Source organism: Notechis scutatus, chromosome 2, assembly GCF_049901735.1.
Source record: "Notechis scutatus isolate UNSWTSFEM ecotype Mainland chromosome 2, rNotScu1.2, whole genome shotgun sequence".
Lineage (NCBI taxonomy): Eukaryota > Metazoa > Chordata > Lepidosauria > Squamata > Elapidae > Notechis > Notechis scutatus.
The window spans coordinates 190518135-190538208 of NC_142010.1; the positions used below are offsets into that span (position 1 = coordinate 190518135).

General features: G+C 39.8%; 1 protein-coding gene across 1 annotated transcript in view; it reads right to left on the bottom strand.

The window, feature by feature from the left end:
* ADAMTSL1 (ADAMTS like 1) overlaps positions 1–20074 on the bottom strand; it is a 252080-nt gene that overhangs the window by 189170 nt on the left and 42836 nt on the right. The window contains exon 4 of the mRNA XM_087957646.1: positions 2859–3095. Within this exon, the coding sequence (XP_087813772.1) occupies positions 2859–3095 (237 nt within the window). The remainder of the gene's footprint in view (positions 1–2858; positions 3096–20074) is intronic.

The window sequence follows — 20074 nt, forward strand, 5'->3', positions numbered from 1 at the left end:
TGTAATGAATGAATGAATGTGTGCGCGCGCATGTTATTGCACTTTTTTTTTTTGAAAACATGTTATTGCACTTTTTATGGTTCCTCCCTTGATCCATTAACTTCCCATCTTTTAACCCATCATCACTAATTTTCCTTGGAGGAAAGAAAAGAATGCTGTGAATTCTAGATCAGAGTTTTTGTTCCAGTTTGTGGCCCATGAATCAGTATAATCTACAATTTTGCCCTAATGTACTAATGGGATACCAGCATTCCTCTAGATTTCCTGCACTGAAATTATAAAAGTAAGGATTATTGGGGAATGGATGCCATTCCCCAATATTGAATGCCAAAGTTAGGACTGTGCATGTTTTAAAAATAATGTGAAAGTTTGGTCTAATTTGTTTGCAAAGGTTAACACCTCTCATCTGCTTATTAAGAAGGCTTTACTTTCTCAGCTTCCAAGAGAGTTTAAAAAGTTATAACATTTAATATTGCATTATTTTTTTACAACTTGACATGGAAAAGATCAGGTCATTTCATTATCGAAATGTGCACAGCTCTATTATCTATAAAACTAGAGCTTCCCTATAAACTTTGTTATGGTAAACATTCTCCAAAACAATGAAAAAGGTATTTCATCTCTTCACCTAGTGTAAAAGTATGCTTGCTTCTCTCATGTCATCAAATGTTTCTGTCCCGAGTTTTAGGAAATTACTACACAAATAAATAAGTGTTATCTGGTATCTGGAAGTGGGTTCTATAAATTCTGAGGAACACATTCACTGATGATATCAGATCTATTTGAGACTCTAATTATACGGGTCAGGTTGTAAAAGTAACAGGGTCTTCCTAAAGCTGTAGACATTTCCATAATGCATTTATTCCAAATACTGTACTAATGAGGAAGAGGGTAGGTAAAACTCCAGTTTTTAAAAACATTCTGGATTTATGGAGGCTCTTGTCAGTTTTCCCCAAAGATTAACTGTCTTTAAGTGTTATTCTTCACGAATTGGGAGAAAAGTATTATAGCATATACTACTGATTCCTATTTCGCCAAAAGAAGTAAGGCAGTTGTTGGTCTGATACTGGACAAATTAATAAAGAAACTGACTTTATTTATCCTCCTGCTGACATCACCTACTGCAGGGGTGTCAAACTCACGTCATCACGTTGTCGTCACGACATATCGCAACTTTTCCCTCCTTGGCTAAAATGGAGATGGGCGTGACCAGCGGGTGACGCATCCGGCCTGTGGGCCCTGAGTTTGACATCCCTGGCTTACTGGAGTTAGAAGCAAATAAACCAGTCACTGTTCTTACTGTTTCGTGAGAGAAGATAGATGAATTTAGGCAAGTGCTTAGAAAGGCTATACTGCAGTAGCGGCTAACCTTTTTGGGCTCCTGGCCAAAAATTGTGTGTGCGCTCGCAGGCATGCACTCACATGCCAGCACCCAGAAGGCAATGTGTGCAGTCCCCCACACCCCCTGCGCATGCGCACACGATCCCTCCCCTGCCACCACCTTACCTGCAGTATGTCTCCCAGCTGATTTTCAGGCCTTTTTCAGCTTCCCAGAGGCTTGAGGAAAGCCTCTGCAGCCTTTGCAGGGCGAAAAAGGGGCCCGTTTAGTCACTTCCGGTATTTCCGGAAATACAGGAAGTGATGAAACAGGCCTATTTTTCGGCCTGCAAAGGCTGCAGAAGTTTCCCTCAAGCCTCTGGGAAGTCGAAAAAGGCCCGAAAATCAGCTGGGAAGCATGCACATGTGCAGTGAGGTAAGTTTGCCTGGGGTTCGCATGCCTGCACAAATGGCTCTGCGTGCCACCTGTGGCATGCGTGCCACAGGTTCGCCATCATGGCTATATTGTATTCACCTGACAAACTGCCCCAAAAGCAGATCACATGTGAGGACTATTAGTTAGGTTATTTCTGAAGAAGTGCAGTGTCCTGCAATAGCCCACAGAAAGGTCCCAGAGATGATGGAAAGATGGAACGGAGAGACTGTTCGGTTGTTCAACTAATGTCAAGGAAATAGCAGCAAGTAGGAAAAATGGCATGAGGTGGGGCAAAATTAGGCTCCTCCCACTCTCCTCCCACAGAAGCAGCGGCAGAATATGATTCAACTGAGATTCCCTGCAGCACGATACTAGCATTTTTTTTGAAAGAGCGTCAAACTTTAAAAAAAGGTTTATCATTCTTTCAGTAGCAACAATTGTGCCTGGAGAAAAGGAACAAGGCTACCTTAACATTGGGATCGGTTAATATCACTTTAGGCTGCCTTAGGCTGGGGATGAGATGAAGGCAGTGTCATGAGAAGGCCAAGCCATAAATAATGGTCCCAGGGATCATGGCACCAATATCAGGGGCATGACTGCCATCTCAGTGGAACTACATAAACATTACAGCCGGGGGGGGGGGGGAATGGAAATATAAGTAATCTAATAAAGGATAAAGAAATTTGAAAGTTATCAATTAAATTGAAAAAAAAGAAGAAGCTGATCATCAAATCCATGATAGAAATAAAAATATAACCAATTCTGGAAGTGGCATGAATACTTAAAGACAAGAAAAATGAATGGCACACAATTGGGAGGGCAGGATTGGGTAAAACAAAGATAACCAGTTTATCCAGGTAGTCCTCATTTAGTGACAATTGTGACCAGCACTTCAGTTGTTAAATGAAGCAACTGCTAAGTGAACCATACTTGTTTATGATCAGCTTTTCTTTACTTTATAAAGCAAAGGTCATAAATGTGAGGATTGGCGAACAATTACTTTTTCATCACAGTTGTAACTCACAGTTGTTAAATGAGGAAGTCACTAAACAGGGACTACAGTGTAAGCTGAAAGAAGGAGAAAACGAAGCAATGCATTCCTTACCTGGCACAAGCCGCTAATGCACATGTCTAGTGACTCCGTGTAACATCGGGTTCCATCCAGGACTTTAGGTGCCAGTTCCACAATAAGGTTGGTCTCCTTTGCCTGGCACCTCAATGAACACGGGTTGTCAGGATCATTAGGGACAGGAAGCCATTCATAAAACTGTCCCTGATACTTGACATCGTTGTGGGCTGAACACTGCTGGGTACGAAAATCACCTGCTTCTGGAGGGCAATCCTAAAAACAAACAGGAAAAAAGTCAAAAGTCTACCTAAGTCTATTCAATATAATGTTCTCTGATACGAGCTGGAAGCAACAATAACTTTAAGAAAATTGAACATCGAAAAAGGCATTGATTCCAAGTGACCAGTGTCTCTCCTTCTAGCAACTGGTTAATAAGCCAGTCTGCAGAGAAAAGAAACAATTAAAAAAAACTCTGGAAAACCTGTTCACCAGTGGCAACAATTGTTATCTAAAATAGGGGTGTCAAACTCAATTTTATTGGGGGCTGCAAGGCATTCGACAAAGTAGACCACAACCTACTTTTTGGTAAGTTAGAAAAAAGTGGAATAGATAGCACCACCACCAGATGGATATGCAACTGGCTGACAAACCGTACTCAACGAGTAGTCCTTAATGGGTCTAAGTCTACATGGAGGAAAGTAAGCAGTGGGGTGCCACAAGGTCCCGTCTTAGGCCCAGTACTCTTCGATATCTTCATGAACGACTTAGATGAGGGAATAGAAGGGGAACTTACCAAATTTGCTGATGATACTAAGCTGGCAGGAATAGCTAACACCCAAGAAGATAGGCTCAAGATCCAGATGGATCTTGACAGACTAGAACACTGGGCTGTATCTAACAAAATGAAATTCAATGTAGAGAAAAGTTAAGTCCTACACTTAGGCAAGAAAAACCAAAAGTACACGTATAGGCTGAGTGAAACCAGGCTCAATAGCAGTAACTATGAGAGGGATCTTGGGGTCTTAGTGGACAACCAGCTAAATATGAACCAGCAGTGTGCAGCAGCAGCCAAAAAAGCTAATGCAATCCTAAGTTGTATTAACAGAGGGATACAATCAAGATCAATGGAGTTACTAATACTACTCTATAAAGCCTTAGTAAGGCCACACCTAGAGTACTGTGTCCTGTTATAAAAAAGATGTTGACACTCTAGAAAAAGTACAGAGAAGAGCAACCAGGATGATTAGGGGACTGGAGACTAAAACATATGAAGAACGGTTACAGGAACTGGGCCTGGCTAGTCTAGTGAAGAGAAGGACCAGGGGAGACATGATAGCAGTCTTCCAATATTTGCGGGGCTGCCGCAGAGAGGAGGGGGTCAAGCTATTTTCTAAAGCACCTGAAGGCCAGACAAGGAATAATGGATGGAAACTGAACAAGGAGAGATTTAACCTGGAAATAAGGAGAAACTTTCTGACAGTGAGAACAATCAACCAATGGAGCAGCTTGCCCTCGGAAGTTGTGGGAGCGCCATCACTTGAGACCTTCAAGAAGAGATTGGACTGCCATCTGTCAGAAATGGTGTAGGGTCTTCTGCTTGGGCGGGGGGTTGGACTACATGACCTACAAGATCCCTTCCAACTCTGATTATCTGTTATCTGTTTACCCCTGTTTACCCCTGTTTAAATTGACACAGAATCATCAAAGTTTTCATGGCACTTCCACTAGACATTCACATGTAATAGTATAATTTTAAGCATTCTTACTGAGAAGAAAATTGCACAGAATTTGTCGGGTTCCTGTAAGAAAACAGGCAACGGGTTGTGACCTATTTATCACTGAGAAACAAGTAGAAGTGAATAGCAAGAGAACAACACTCTAGTTACAGCACAAGAAATGGATTGCGGCTACTCTCACAAAATGTTGCCTGTTTTTCTTCTGAATTTGCAAGGATGAAGTATTTCTTCTAACTTTGCAAGGATGAAGAAAGACATATATAGACCAAGCCAACTTTTATTTTCCTTTGAAAATGGAAATTTTTTTTTAAAAAAAAGGGGGAGGGAAGAATCACAAAAATTGCTTGATTAAAGTGTTTGTTTACTTAAGCATTCTTTGTTAGCTTTGCTTTCCAAAAGGACCTAAATCAGCCAATAACGCAGTATGAGCCAGAAAAACACTATGTATATTTGTGTTATTTCAGTCTAATACAAGCAGAGAGTTTTACAATCCACAGCATCAGTAACTCTTCATTTAAAACAAATAAAAATTAACTGTTCTTAAAATTCCTTTCCTTAATCTATCAGGTGGAGTACTTTTGGATACAACTTAACTTCTTTAATTTGTGCTAATATTAATAAGGACTGCCCAAATATTTTGGTGGATTGTTTAAAAGAAACCAGGGAAACAGGATAATCCAATTTACAGTAGCCTTGAATATTAATTTACAGAAGTACTTAACCATTTTATTTGGTCAAAGTTTAATCCATCCTTCATTGTACTATTTTAATAGAGACTATCAGTGAATACAATATTTGACTGCTAATATTTTCAAAGCATAGAATCACTTTCATGTCTACTTAAAAGGATATCCCATTGAATTTAGTTAAATATTCAATCCTAAAATAAAAACGATTAACTCCTTCATTGATAAGTTCAGATCTTGCAAAATTGACATGGTTGAAAATTGCTTCTGGCAAGTTAGCCATAAATCACTTTAAGCCACTTAGCACATTAAAAATAATCTCTTGCTTCTCCATTCAATTCCATTTATTATTCTGACTTCCTTTTGGGGGGGCTTATATTAAAGTGATCCTGTAGTGGCTACTAGCAAAAGAGTTTCTAACAGTGTTTATAGCCTGCCTGATATCACTTTGTATTTGTCCATGGCATACACAGAGCAGATGGCAGAGTCTCCTATTCCTTCCAGTTTTATATGAATTTCTTTCCTTTGCCACCTATGCAGAGATTACCTCAGAGGTGGGCTGCTATCGGTTCGCACTGGTTCGGGAGAACCGGTTGTTAATTTTATGGCCAGTTCGTTGAACTGGCAAATCACACACTGGCTGGCCCCGCCCACCCCACCTCTCCCAGGTGTCCCTACATGACCCATTTTGGATTGAAGGTAAGTGCAGAGGCTCAGGGTGGGCAAAAAATGGGCCTTCTGGAAGTTCCAGAAGGCCGGAAACGGGCCCGTTTCTAGTCTCCAGAGGGCCTTCGGAGCCCGGGGAAGTCATTTTCGCCCTCCCGGAGGCTCGAGAAAACCTACGGACCCTGGGGAGGGTAAAAATGCCCCCGCGCCGCCTGTTTTTGCTCCCAGGCCAGGGTGGTGCAGGAGGCTGACTAGGCCATGCCCACAATGGCCACACCCACCCAGCAACTAGGCAGAGAACTGGTTGCTAAATTTTTTGAAGCCCACTCCTGGATTACCTCTTCATTTGAAGGATATAATGCTACTGCTGAACATATGAACCTGCTTCATATTGAGTCAAGTTATTGTAACCACTGAATTAGCTCAGTAACAATAAATGTTCCTGAGGATTCGGGAAACATTCTTCTTGGTTCTGCTATGTTTAATGAAAGAAATGCAATCCTGGATCTTTGACATAAGACCTTTTGGCCTTTAAGTCTTCAGCGGTAATCACTTAGGCTTTGTGATGAGTAGGGTATGAGGAATGATGAAATGGTTTTTTTTTCTCCTGTCAGGAAAGATAGTCTCCATCATTGTAATTATGACGTATCTAGATAATTTTGGGGGAAAAAACCCAATGCGACTGAACCAGAAAGACAGTACCACATACACAAAAAAAATCTTAACAATTCATTCAAGAAGCTCATTGAAATTATAGGCAGGGGTGGGATTCTACCAGTTCGCACCTATATACTAGAACCGGTTGTTAACATTCTAAGCAGTTTGGAGAACCGGTTGTTAGAAGAAATTACTGGCCTAATCCTGTAAGGAAGGCAGGAAGGAAACATTCTGGTGTTGCTTACAGAAACTGCCTCTCTATTAACCCTTGTTACATTCTTGGCAGGACTAGACTTCCTGTCTCTGGAACTTCTCTGAAGTTGTTTTCCCCTCCTTTGCTGGTACTTTTGCTTGTGTGGAGTGACCATTGAAAAAAGTGACTTATAACCGTTTTTCACACTTATGACTGTTGCAGCATCTCCACAGTCATGAGAGCCAGGCGAGGAGATGCGTGCCTCAATGTGAGTGATATTGAGTTGGCCACACCCAGCCAATAACATGACCACCAAGCCATGTCCACCCAGTCACATGACCACCAAGCCACACCCACCACCTAAGACACGCCCACAGAACCGGTTGTTAAAAAGTTGAATCCCACCCCTGATTATAGGTAAATATCTTGCTTATTTATTTATGTGGGTGGCCCAGAATGCAGTAGGAGGAGAAACTGAAGTATTCTAATTTGAACTACCCAGAAAAGTCCAGTGAACAGGAAGTCTGAAAAGGTACTTCCTGTTGTCTGCAAATCTCATAATGCTATCAAGCGCTCCTTTTAGCGGAACTGATTCTGTTCCTTCTTAACCAGAATCAATGGGGATCTGCTTTCATACTTAGAAAAAGCTGCAAACCCCCCTGTGTTGAACATTCAGGGAGTTGAGGCCCAGATCAACCTGAGCATGTAAACAGCCTGGGAAAGTGCTAAAGCAAGTGAAACTTTGTCACAGATTTTTCTTTCTTTCTTTCTTTCTTTTTCTTTTTTTAAATTCCATGAGGGTATGGAGTCTGGTTTTATAGCTTGGCTTATTCATGCATCCACAGAGCCAAGCAAGATCTCTTATTTGATTCTGGCTTGGCTGAACCTACAAAACGTTCTGGCTTGTACTGATTTATTTTTATAAAGACAAAAGGTCCAACAAAGCATACAGATATATACAAGAGTTCTCAGTGTAGCTTTGCTCTCAGTTGAATAGGATTGTTTAAGCACTTTGTCTTTTTGTTTTTGAAACCAAAATAATAATAATAATTTTTTAAAAAAACCACACACACATATACATGGTCGACCTAGCACATTCTCAAGACTCTGCGGGTGATGAGGAGCAAAAGTAAAATACGACTTCTCTTTGATTTTCCTGATTAGAATAATAACAGTTTTAAATGGCCAAATGGGTGTTTGGAGAAGTTTTCTGTGAAACTTAAGCTGCTTGAAGAACAAATGTAAGCACTCTGGAAAGTGTACAGGCGCACTTATGCCACTGGCCCCAAGGCAAGAATGAATAAATTTCTATCTCTAGTGTGAAGGGCCAGCACAAACATGCAATATTCTCTCACACGTAAGTTTAACATCTTTCAGTCTTTCCAGCACAAGACCCACTACTCATTACTTAGCTGCTATTCAAAGCAGGGCTGGGATTGGTTAACTTATTGGGCTTCACTGTTGTTCTTTAACCAAGTTACCATACTAATTGCAAACCCAAAGACTAAATGGCCTGGCATCCACACTTTTGCAAGCCTTGTTCTGCAAGTCCTTCTCATCCCTTCTCTTTACAGCTGTTCCAGAAAGGCAGTAGCAACTATGGGCAGCTGATGTCCCCAAACTCTTTCCTGGTGCCTGGCCAGCACTAATTCCAATCAGGCAGCTAGAACATGCAGATGAAATGATTAATCATTGTTTACTTAATCATGATTGTTAAATAAGCCACAATAATCAGACTCCACCAGACAGAGCCCCACAATTACATTTACCTTATTTTCCATAAATTTTATAGAAAAGAATCACCTTGATGTTGTTTCTGAATACTATAGGGAAGGAATCATTCCAATCTCCCCCAGCTCTTTTTTTTTTATGTGTGTGGGAATGACAGAGTGTATGGCTAAGAAAAGCATGGAAAGGAAAATAGGCATAAACAATCAAGACACAGCACACCAACTGGCAGGTTATCCCATAAACAGAGCTGAGACCAGGTGACAAGAAATCTGTGAAGAAGCATTTGAAATCATTCAGAGAAATTCCACCTTGATTTACTTGAAATGAGGCCGAGAAATTCCACTTGCCATTTCCAAGAGCAGCATTGAACAGACCTTTTTGGAATCTTTGTAGTTCTTGCCATCTCAAACGTGCCCAGCTGTCTACAGCTTGACAAGGGACAAGTTCTGGTAGAAACAGGGGGTTGTGATAAGGAAAGCCTGCCTACCATTCACTCTGCCTTTTTTTTTTTTTTTAAAAAAAAAGCTTTTTAAGTCAAAGTATCCCAGATGCTGAGTTCTTACAGCATGTTGTCTGTAAGCTTTCAGTAGTCCTCTAATATGATCTTCTCTGTTTGAACTAGTCTTTGAAGTTGACTTGAAAGCTACAACTGATGCAAAAGATAGCAGTCTGCCTGTTGATACATAGGAACTGATACAGTGCATAACACCCATTGGGTTGGCTGTTGTGTGTGAGAGCAGAACTGTAGTCCGAATGAGAGGACGCGAGTCACTACTAAATGCTTAGGAACAACGTGCCACTGGGAGTATTTGATCTAAAACATTACTGCATTTCCCATTGACACATCACTAATAGAATCTCGGCATGATATTAATGGTAGAACTTGACGCTCTCGATGCTCCATTTTGAATTTAGAAAGAGTAAGGTTTCCCCCCACACACCAGCTGTCAGACAGCTCTATAGTTTGCCATTGCAGGTCTTTCTTGAACATTTATTTATAATCGTGATTGATTGGTGGTTCCAAGACCTCAAAGCTAGAGTTCTCATAGCTGAGCTGTAAAACTGTGGACCACTAGATGGCAGTAAGGAGTACTCTCTGTCTTTGAAACCAATTAATGACTTATCCTGGTTATTTGAGACCTGCTACAGACAAAAATACAGATTTGTTTGTTTGCTTATAAGACTCTTCCCCAGCTATGTTATATTTGTTGGATAAAATTGTCTAAGGAAAGAACTGTCTTAGTGGTATCACCTTAGTTTTAAAATACAACTTTCAGAAATGTTCACTGACGCAAATTCTTTAATTTCTGGAGCTTCAGATGAATAACTTTTTTTTAATCTTAGGATTTTGAAGGATTTTATGGGATTTGTATGGGTTATATTCAAAAGTTTTAGCATTTTATTGCTTTGCATGCATAATTTTAATATGAATTTTAAACTAAGATTAAATGGTGTACATCACTAAGATATCTGGTTAAGGGCTTCATTGTAATATTGTAAATGAAGTTTAAAAAAGGTTACTTGGAGCTAGAGTATTAGGATTCAAATGAATTCTTAATTGTGACTCACTGGGGAATTGCGAAACTCCATCTTTTCCAGTTTCACCAGTTTCCTTTAAATATGAGTTACAATAATCATAACTCATGAAAATTTATTGTGGGGACGGGAAAACAAAATAATTAGAAAATTGTTTAGGGTACATAAAGCATTAGTGAAAGATACATTACTAGTTGTAATTACTGCTGCAAGATTTGGTTGCACATTTATTCCAAGAGATTTAAGAAAGTGATTTTATTCTGCAGAAATTATTACACTTTAATGTAAAAGGATAGCTTGTGGGTTTGGGGCCCATGCCTCAGTGCCTCACTCTTGTAATTTTACTTTCCAATGGACAATTTTTCTCTCAACCACAATCATAGGCTCTAGTTTCTTTTAGTTTTTCAAAAAAAAAAAAGGCTTAATACACACACACACATACACATTTTGCTACAAGATACTAGGTTAGACCTGCCGTACATTCCAATTCAGCCTCACCTGATTTTCCTACCTTTACCTGTATGATCTAGAACAGGGGTGTCAAACTCAAGGCCCGCAGGCTACATCCGGCCCTCAGGGTGCTTAGATCTGGCCCATGGGGCTGCTCTGGAAACAGAAGGACCAGCCCACGGTGCCTCTGCCAGCAAAAATGGAGCATGGGAGAGCTACATGTGGCCCTCCCAAGCTCCGTTTTCGCTGGCAGAGTACTTGGGCCCCCATAGGTGTCCCCAGCACGAATGACATTGAGCTGGCCATGCCCAGTCGGCCCCCTGATGTGGCCCTCAATGAAATCTAGTTTGACACCCTTGATCTAAAACCAACAAGTTCCTCTTACTGTACAAAAAGTGAGAAGAGCCCAATAGCCCGACCAATACACAGTAGGAACTATTTCCTGACGACTGAATAAAAAACAAAAGTTCACAAAAGCATTCTCTTTGTAAAATCCATGGAATTACACTCAACACCACAGGGCCCTGATATCTGATTCAGCCATGTAAGATGTCTTTAAAACACAACACGCACAACTGCCTTTTAATCATTCTTCTCTGACAGAGCTTTTCTTTCCCTTGAATGGCATCTTAATCTCCCTCCTTACAACTCATGCTAATATTTCCACAAAAACAATTTAGTTTTTAAAGATGGCCAAAAGTTCTTTAAATGAACAGTATCTTTTCTTTGACTGCAAATGTATCATTCTGTCATAAAATGTCTCTTGCCTCCATACAAACAGCAATACTTTCTACCATGGTTTTTATGTGTCCTCAGCACGACTGGTAATGATAAAGAGTTCCAACTAATCTTTTTGATGCAGATGGTTCTCACTTAATGGCCCGGACTGGGACCGGAATTTCCACTGTTAAGCGATGCAGTCGCTAGGCAAATATCATGCGACCACACTGCTTAAAGATGGCATCTTTGACAGTCCTGGCTGTGATCGTTAGGCTGGTTGAGATGCTGTTGTTTGTTGAGGACCTCATGCTTCTCCTGCCTTGCCATTGTTGCCTCTGCTTCAATCTCTTCCACGCACCGATGTCCCCATCATCTCTGTCCTTTTGGTTGCCGCCACCTCTGCTGTCCTGTACTCTGCCACTTTCCACTGACCTCCCATTGTTGATGAGCACCCAGTCTGGCCCGCCACAGCTCTGCAAGAACTTCCCAAGGTATGCGTGAAGCTTCAGGAAGGCGGTGCACTGGCAGCAGCTCTTGTGAAGAGCCAGGCTGGACATGCCTTACCAATAGCAGGAGAAGAAGACAGCAAAAGTCAGTCTTCAGGGGGTGGTGCAGGATGATGGAACGCAGGGAGGTGGAGTGCAAGGGTACAGTGGAGAGGGCAAGGTGGTGGGGTGCGGGACAGAGTGGATGCAGGGCAGGAAGGGTGGCAGAGTATGAGGCAGCCAAAAAGACAGAGATAGAGGTGGAGATAGGTGGGTGGGGGGAATTATAGCACTCCGGAGGGCTGCCAAGAGCCCAAATTTTCATAATGTAACCGTGGAGGTACCACAGTCGCTGTAAATAATATTCATTCAGTGCTATTGAAACTTTAAACAATTGTTGGAACAAATGCTTGCTAAATGAGGCAACGGTTAGAAAATGTGTTAGAACATTTTGCAATCTCTTGCATCTCACACCTACTTCCGAAAGCAGGGATTCTATACAGTAGTTAAACAAAAGAGAAGCACATCTCCTGCAGCATTATCCAAACGACGAAAAGGCACACCTGGTTGGGTTAACATACAAGGCTAAAGCTAAATCACAATTTGAATCCAGAATAGTTGGGTTCCCCCTCAGTGCCCTCCCTGCTGTGTGTTCTGGGATTAAAAGAAACTGTGAAAGATTATAATGCCCAGTGCTCTGCTCTGGCGAATTTCTTCTAAAGGAATTAAGCTACACAAAGCTTCAGGTCTAGATTCTGTTTTATAGCAAAGATACCATTACACCATAATTTGCTTGTCCTCTGATTTGCAAGATGAGGGTAGTTCTTCACCTCATAGCTTAGCCGGATGATGTAAGTAATAACAACATAAAGTTCGTATTTTGGAAGTTATCTGGAATAAGGAGATAGGTGACTGAGATGCAATAAGAGTTCATTCATTTAGACCTTCTGATTTATTTTACATAATTAACTTGTCATACATCGGAACTAGACTGTGATGTTTCTTTGACTCATATATGTGGGTACTGTATGTAGGTATATGCATAATTTTGTATTGATTGATTGATTTTATCGGGTTTATGTAGTGTATATTGGAGGTGCTGACCCTTTGGGAGATGTATGGCCCAAAATTTCATTTCAATGTATTAGTGTACATTCAAAGTGACAATAAAGTTATTCTAAGTCTAAGTCTAATTTGCTTAATGTACAGAATGGTAGATCCAGCATCTGTGAAGGGAATTGTACCAGAAGGCGCCTGACTGTAAAATTGAGAAAACGTATATTATTAAAATTTGAAAGGTGAACATTCAGCTATGATTGCAGATGATTATTATTATTATTTTTAAAAAGATTATTTTCAGGAGAATGAATTGGTGATTTTATTTTATTTTTGATCAGTAAAAATAGAACATATTTGGCAGCTGAAAATGAACCTCCAGAAAACAAAGGGGTGAAAGATCAGCGTTTAAAAAAACATGTTTTGTGGATCTCCCATATGGCAGAGAAAGCCGTGTTAGAAGCTCCATCCAGCCAAGAAATGTGTGAGTCACTTAAGAGTTTTGTTTACGCTTCATACCAAGGGTGTATAATAACACAGCAAGTTCTACAAAATGTGTCGTTTTCTTTTGCAGCATTCAGGGTCATTTTCCAAGAAATAACAAAAGGATAGTTTTCCTTCAGGGTCGCAGAATGGTTTCAGACAGATTGGCTTGGCTTCTTCTCCCTCAGATTTCTACCACAATTCAGAACACAAACAGCTCTTTCTTGCAACCAAAATTAAGAACTTCTGGGCTGGCTCTTTCTAACAGTAGTAGCATAGGACTAAATTTTGAAACGCAGGAGGTCATCAGCATAGTTTCAACATCTCTGTAAAGATGTACATATATGCAGGTCTGTACATGTGACCCATCTCTGCTGGGTTTCAAACCAACAGCCTTCTATTTGCAAGGCAAAGAGTGATGGTCACAGCATTGACTCAATTGAAGACTCATTTCCTGTCTTTGTGAAGTACCTCTTTGGAACATCTTGCCTCCCAGGGTGAGGTCCACTCCAAGCTTCCTGACCTTCTGCAAAGCCTAAAAACCTGGTTCTGCCAGCTGGCTTGGGGCTCCAAAGAAGGGACTTCATGTTGGAGACATTTGATAGATTATCAGATCCCATCCCCCTCCTTGCTCACCCTACTCCCTCCTTCCCTCCCCATCTTTTCGCTATTCTATTTTGTATTTTTATACTTTTATAGTATTTTATTTATGTAGTTTTATTAATTTGTTTTAATATTGTAAGCCATCCAGAGCTGCCCTCTGGTAAGATCGGTGGTCAATAAATTTGATAAGTAAAATAAATAAACAAACCAGGGAATTGCTGGGGTTAACCTGTAACAAGTTGATAAACACTAACTGAAACAGGCAGGAATGTTAAAGGCACTTTTGAAGTGGATTAATAAAAAAAAATGCCCTGAGTTTTTTTGACAATGAGGGGGAGATTAATAGAGGGTCACATCCATTTTTGGTGTTGCTTGTCCATTCTGGTGACAGTGTAACTTAGCAGTGTGGACAAGCCCTAAAAAGAATGTTGGTCAATTGTAACATATTTTTTATTTTATGTTTAAATGAAAAATACAAACAAACCTGCAAAGGGATATTAAATTTGTATGAAGTGATTTAGGTCACTTTTCAGAACTATGTTTTAGTTCTCCCTTAATACTGCTGGTACCCAGCAGCACATCAAATATATATTTAGATATACATCCAAGTGAAGATCCATAAATCTGTCAATTTTTTCATAGTTTGGAAACAAGGTTTTGGCAGTTGTTGCCATTTCTGCATAAAAATGGAGCTGCTATCTTGAACAAGATTAACAAAAGAACTGACAACCTTCATCTATTGCTTATATCCACCACATTAATGTTTATGCATATATATAACTAATTGGACTTAAGTCTCCGCATTGACCATGGTATTTTGATGTAGCTTCCTGATAAGCTGTGGAATATAGTATGGCCCATAGGAATATGGAACTTAATGAATTTTATGCTTAAAATATTTATTGTTGTTATATTGTGAGACATTATACTTGTTTCCTCCCCTCCCCCATGTACTCTAGCATAGAATGAAGTCTAACAAATTATTCAAGTTAAAATTTGAGAAGGAAGGATTGCTGTCTCAATGCAATATTAGGAACTAATAAAAGGTCCACGTGTGGAAAAATAAACTAAGATGTTTACCATGTTGCATTCAAGCATAATGAAAACAAAAAGCAAAGGTTCTAAAGGTTATGTGAAGCAAGATCATAGGATATAGGTTCCTAAAGCATTTGATAACAGATTCAGAAAAGAGAAAGACAGGGAACGCAAGAGAAATCTGAAGCAGCTTTTTGTCCATTTTAACTGGATTTCTTCAAATTAGTTCTTTGGTTATTATGGTTCTACTCTTGTGAAAGCACTGAATGCTTGAGAGAGAAAAAGATGCACATCCTTTTGTGTGTAAAATGGAATTGCTGGGGAAATAAGATCAACTTAAGAGGAAAGTTATGTGCGTGAATACCATATGCTAGAAATGAGAAAATGAGAAACAAATGTGTCCTTATCACCCCAAAATGGGACAGTTTGGAAATTCCCTCAGTGAATACTGGTCCCTCCACTTTTAATGTCAATTTGACCAGTTCTCTCTCGTGCTGTTTTAATATATGCAATGTATACGAAGGTACCATCCACGGGAGCAGTAATCTCTTTTGTTATAAAGGCTTGGCTCTGTAGGCTTGGCTCTGTAGAGAACACAATGTAAAGACAGTTTTGTGAGGCAGTTATAGTATATAATGTTTCCTACCTCATTAATTTCAGTGCAAACATACTACTATTTATGCAAGGATCAGGCTCACTTCGATTCATAGCTCTAAATCAATTTCAAACACATACAGACAGGAAGGAAATGGAAAACAACAACTGCATAGGATCCGAAATTTCCCAGACCCGGATGTATTAAATCCACAGAGTGGAAACATGCAATATTTTTTTTAAAAAATGCTGAATGAATGTTTCCTTGAATTTTTGGGAAGGAAAAATGCTAAAAGATGGATTTCCATCATAAGAAAGTCTCTAACCAACTGCTTGACTACCATACTGTTTTCTCAAGAAAGAAAGAAAAAGAGGAGAGGGAAATACAATGCTAAATATTCCCAGAGGTCTATTATGAAAAAACAACAACAACCCACATATATTACTTTGGTTCTTTTATCAACTTTGTGGGAAAACTTCATTTCCAGTTACAAACCAGTTAGGAAAGTGGAGTAGGAACATGGAGAAAAGTCACAAAAGTCCAGAGGAAAGATGGAGTAACTATAACAAACAGGATGATGTGATACATTTAGAGTTACAGCAATGAATAAGGTCTGTTGAGAAGTATTCTGTAGATGGAAAATTCACTTCTATTTGAAGGGCTATCTATCCAGTCTCCAGGTTATAATGAATCCATAATTATTTTAAAATGGGGATGCTACAACTAGGGTTTCCTTAGGTCTAGCCCTAACAATGATTAACAATGATTATTCTCTAAGAGGAGAGATAGAAAGCAGGAGAGTGTGTAACTTCTGCTCCCTTCGATCAGGCCAAATGTCTCTCTATTGTACATCTCAAGGAAGGTCATACCAGTCGCTAGAGATGACACGGTCTAATGACACTGCCAACAGGTACCAAAGAACAGGTAAGCAGGCGCAGATCTACGAGTTGTAACTGTTGCTGTGACTACCTTAAGCAAAGATTTGCTGTGGGCTTGAATGTCCAGTAATGTCCTCCAAGAACACGGCAACTGTGATAAGACTCTTAATGCACTTTTGTTCGAGAGAGAGGGGGGGGAAAATGGTGCATTGAATTATCTCTTGGCAGACAAAAATAAACCCCCAAGATGCAGCTCTAGTAAAATAAACAAGCCTCAGTTACTGTAATTGCTGCCTTGGTTGCCAGGATTTTAAGAGGCACTACCCAGGAGGCATTGGCATGGCAAGGTTTAATTATGGCACCTCCCACGTAGAATGAAGCAAGTGTCTGTCTTGTTCCTGATTAATGTTTTGCTCCCCCCACCACCACAAAATACTTTTCTGAAAAAACAAGAGGAAAATAGGGGATGGACCGAGGAGTATATTACTTCTTCTATTAGGCTGCAACCTTCTTTCATCAGGTGATGTCCACTCAGCAATAACAGAAAAGTGATTAAAACAAAATAATCCTGTGGGGAATAAGCTTATGGGGGCAGCAGAACATAAAACGCAAGACTCCCTTCACAGTCTATAGCCGTGATGGCGAACTTATGACACGCGTGCCACAGGTGGCACACAGAGCCATTTGTGCGGTCACGCAAGCCCCAGGCAAACTTACCTCCTTGCACATGTGTGCGCCTCCCAGCTGATTTTCGGCCCATTTGAGGCCTTTTTCGGCCTCCCAGAGCCTTTGGAGGACAAAAAAGAGGCCCGTTTCGTCACTTCTGGTATTTCCGGAAATACCAGAAGTGATAAAATGGGCCCATGCCCATGTCCCTGTTTAGCAAAGGGGAAAAAAAGTCCCGATACGTCACGTGAGGCCGCGAGTTTGACACCCCTGGCTTAGAATAATGCATGAGATCTCATTGCCATAGCCAACTCCCTCCAAGTAACATTTCTAGAGATTTTATTTTTCCTCCTCCTCCAATTTAAAAGCATACTTCTAGTATGTACAAATAAACAATAAACTCAGAAAACTCTCATTTAGCAAAAAGAGAATGGTTTATGTTTAGTGGTGTCACTGCTGGAATTGTTGTTCTCAAGATTTTGTTTTAGCACACAGTGAACTGTGTGTATAAATCCATGTGTCTGTATGTATATTTTGTTATATCAACCATGGGTCAATTTTGCTACAAATTTGTTTCTCTTTACTGCTTAGATGAATGATCTTGAATAGCAGTTTGGGCTATGCTTTATGAAACATAGTTAATCCCCTAAAATCAAGCTTTAATTAAACAAGTTTATAAATGAGAAATTACTTGGGATTGCCTAATGATTAACAAATAGATTATTTAGTATATTTTAATTTATAATTTGTAAAATAAATATTTTAAAAATAGTGTGCAATTACGTATTGTTAACATATTTCAAGGAAAGGAAAGGAAAGGAAAGGAAAGGAAAGGAAAGGAAAGGAAAGGAAAGGAAAGGAAAGGAAAGGAAAGGAAAGGAAAGGAAAGGAAAAGGAGACTATATATTTCTCACTTAGGCCAGGGGCATAGAATCTATCTTTTTATAGACTCTTTTTAATACTAGAGGGTTTACAGATGAAAGCAGAAGATGTAGGGCAAGCAATAGAGAACAATACTTTAGAATCTATGTAATATTCAAGTTCAGTTATTCCTAAAACCCAGTCATGAAATACACAACAAAATAGGAAACTCAAGGCTTTCCTCAAACCACCTCAAAAAGATCTGGAAGCTGACGTAAAGAGGCATTTTTAAAGCAATTTAAGCAAACATTTCTGGAGGTGCTGAACGCTTCATAATGAGGGTGCCACAGACAAAAAGAGTTATTGTTCCAAAGTGAACCATTCTCCAAAGATCTCAAAGGAAGAACTGGAACGCATGACCCCACAATATATTTAGGGCGTAATAAATCAATATCTGTATTGTGAAGCAACTTTGAAACAAACAGGTAGTCAGTCCAATTTATGGACAACAGGCTTCATTCATGTTACTTGAGTATATTTCAAGTAATAAAGCCATTAAGCAGCAACTATTTGACTGGTTGGTCCTAGGGCAACCTTGCATAATAGGTTCTTTCATAGTAGTAGTAGTAGTAGTAGTAGTAGCAGCAGCAACAACAATACGAACTATTGAAGAAATAGTAATAGTAAATAGTAAAATACCAACTATTGAAAAAGTTAATAGAATGGCAGCTGTTATGGAAATACTGCTGCACATCAAGTATGTTCCAAATTTGCATTTTGAAGTAAGTAATGTTGGGTTTCAATTGTCCTGTTGTCTATGGAGATTCTAAATCATCCAGGTCATGGCTGTCCCAAAGGTGTTTTTCTCAAAGACGGCTGGACTTTCTTGGCTTTTCCCTTGAAAACATTTTGCTTCTCATTCAAGAATTCAGAACTGAAGAAGCTTCTTGGATGAGAAGTGAAATATTTTCAAGGAAAAAGCCAAGAAAATCCAGTTGCTTTCTGGAAAAGCACTTCAGAGACAATTATCCTGTTATTTTTAACCCTATGTGGAGATAGCCATTTTTAACTTCATAGGTATATTTTTAGGGCAATTTATAACATTTTTGTTTCCTTGGTCTTCTGATTAACTGTGAAAGTTTAGTGGGTCCCTGAAGTCTTAAAACTTGGACGAAAACTATAGGCCAGCTTGTCTCTATGTAGTTCTGGTACTGAAGGTAAATTTCCACAGTCCTCTAGGATTCTTGCATGCTTCCGACTGCTTGGGACAGTTATCTGCGAATCTTTATTTTGCAGGTAAATGTTTTCAGTATCACAGCCATAAGATAAGACCATTCCCTAAGAACAACATTAAACAGGAAAAAAAAAAAGCAAGAGTTGGCACACTTCATTGATTCCTCTAAACAAGAGCTTCAGTTTAGGTGTAATCCCAGCTTCCCAGCAGGGTGATCCAGCAAGCAACAATTTAAATCCCATCAGCTGTGACAATGTGCCTTTCATTTCTCTTCTGCAGAGCCATGGTGTTTTTTCTCTTGACTGGCGTGAATTAATCTCGCTGGTCTCTTCAATGTCCTGGTGAAGCAAAAGTGCCTCGCAGCTGGAACACAACCCACAAAGCCACAGGCAGCCTGATTTACCCAAACAGTTCTCTAGTTGTTCCCAGGGAAGGAAGCACATAAGTAGAGTGAAGGTGAAGACTCCAGTGACTCCAAAAGGACCCTAGTGTAAGCCTGTGAAAACTGAAGTGATGTAAATGCCAACCAAGTCAATGGGACTGAAGCAACAGACTACGCAGAGGATTTCAGCCAAATTCAAGAAGGAGAATACAGGGAGGATATTCATGAACAATGTTCATTATGGGAAAAAGAACCCCAAATGTTACATTGAAGGCTTACTGGACAAGTCCAGAAAGTTATAAAAGAGAGAGAAAGAAAAAGCATGGGCCAAAAGACTTTTCCTTCTTTCAAGACTTAGTGGCAAAGGGAGTTAAATATGTTTTCCTTGTAAGAATGAGCAGCCTGCCAACGTAGAGAGGTAATGCATCTTGTACACAACCAATAATGTTTTGACCATAAATATGGCCATTATTTGAGATTCCACATTTCACTAATATAAACTTAAGACTGTTTAGTCTCTTTCTTAGTGTACAGCATAGTGGCAAATGTTACAATTATATGGAATTTGGATGATTTTTTTCACACGTACACAAAATAAC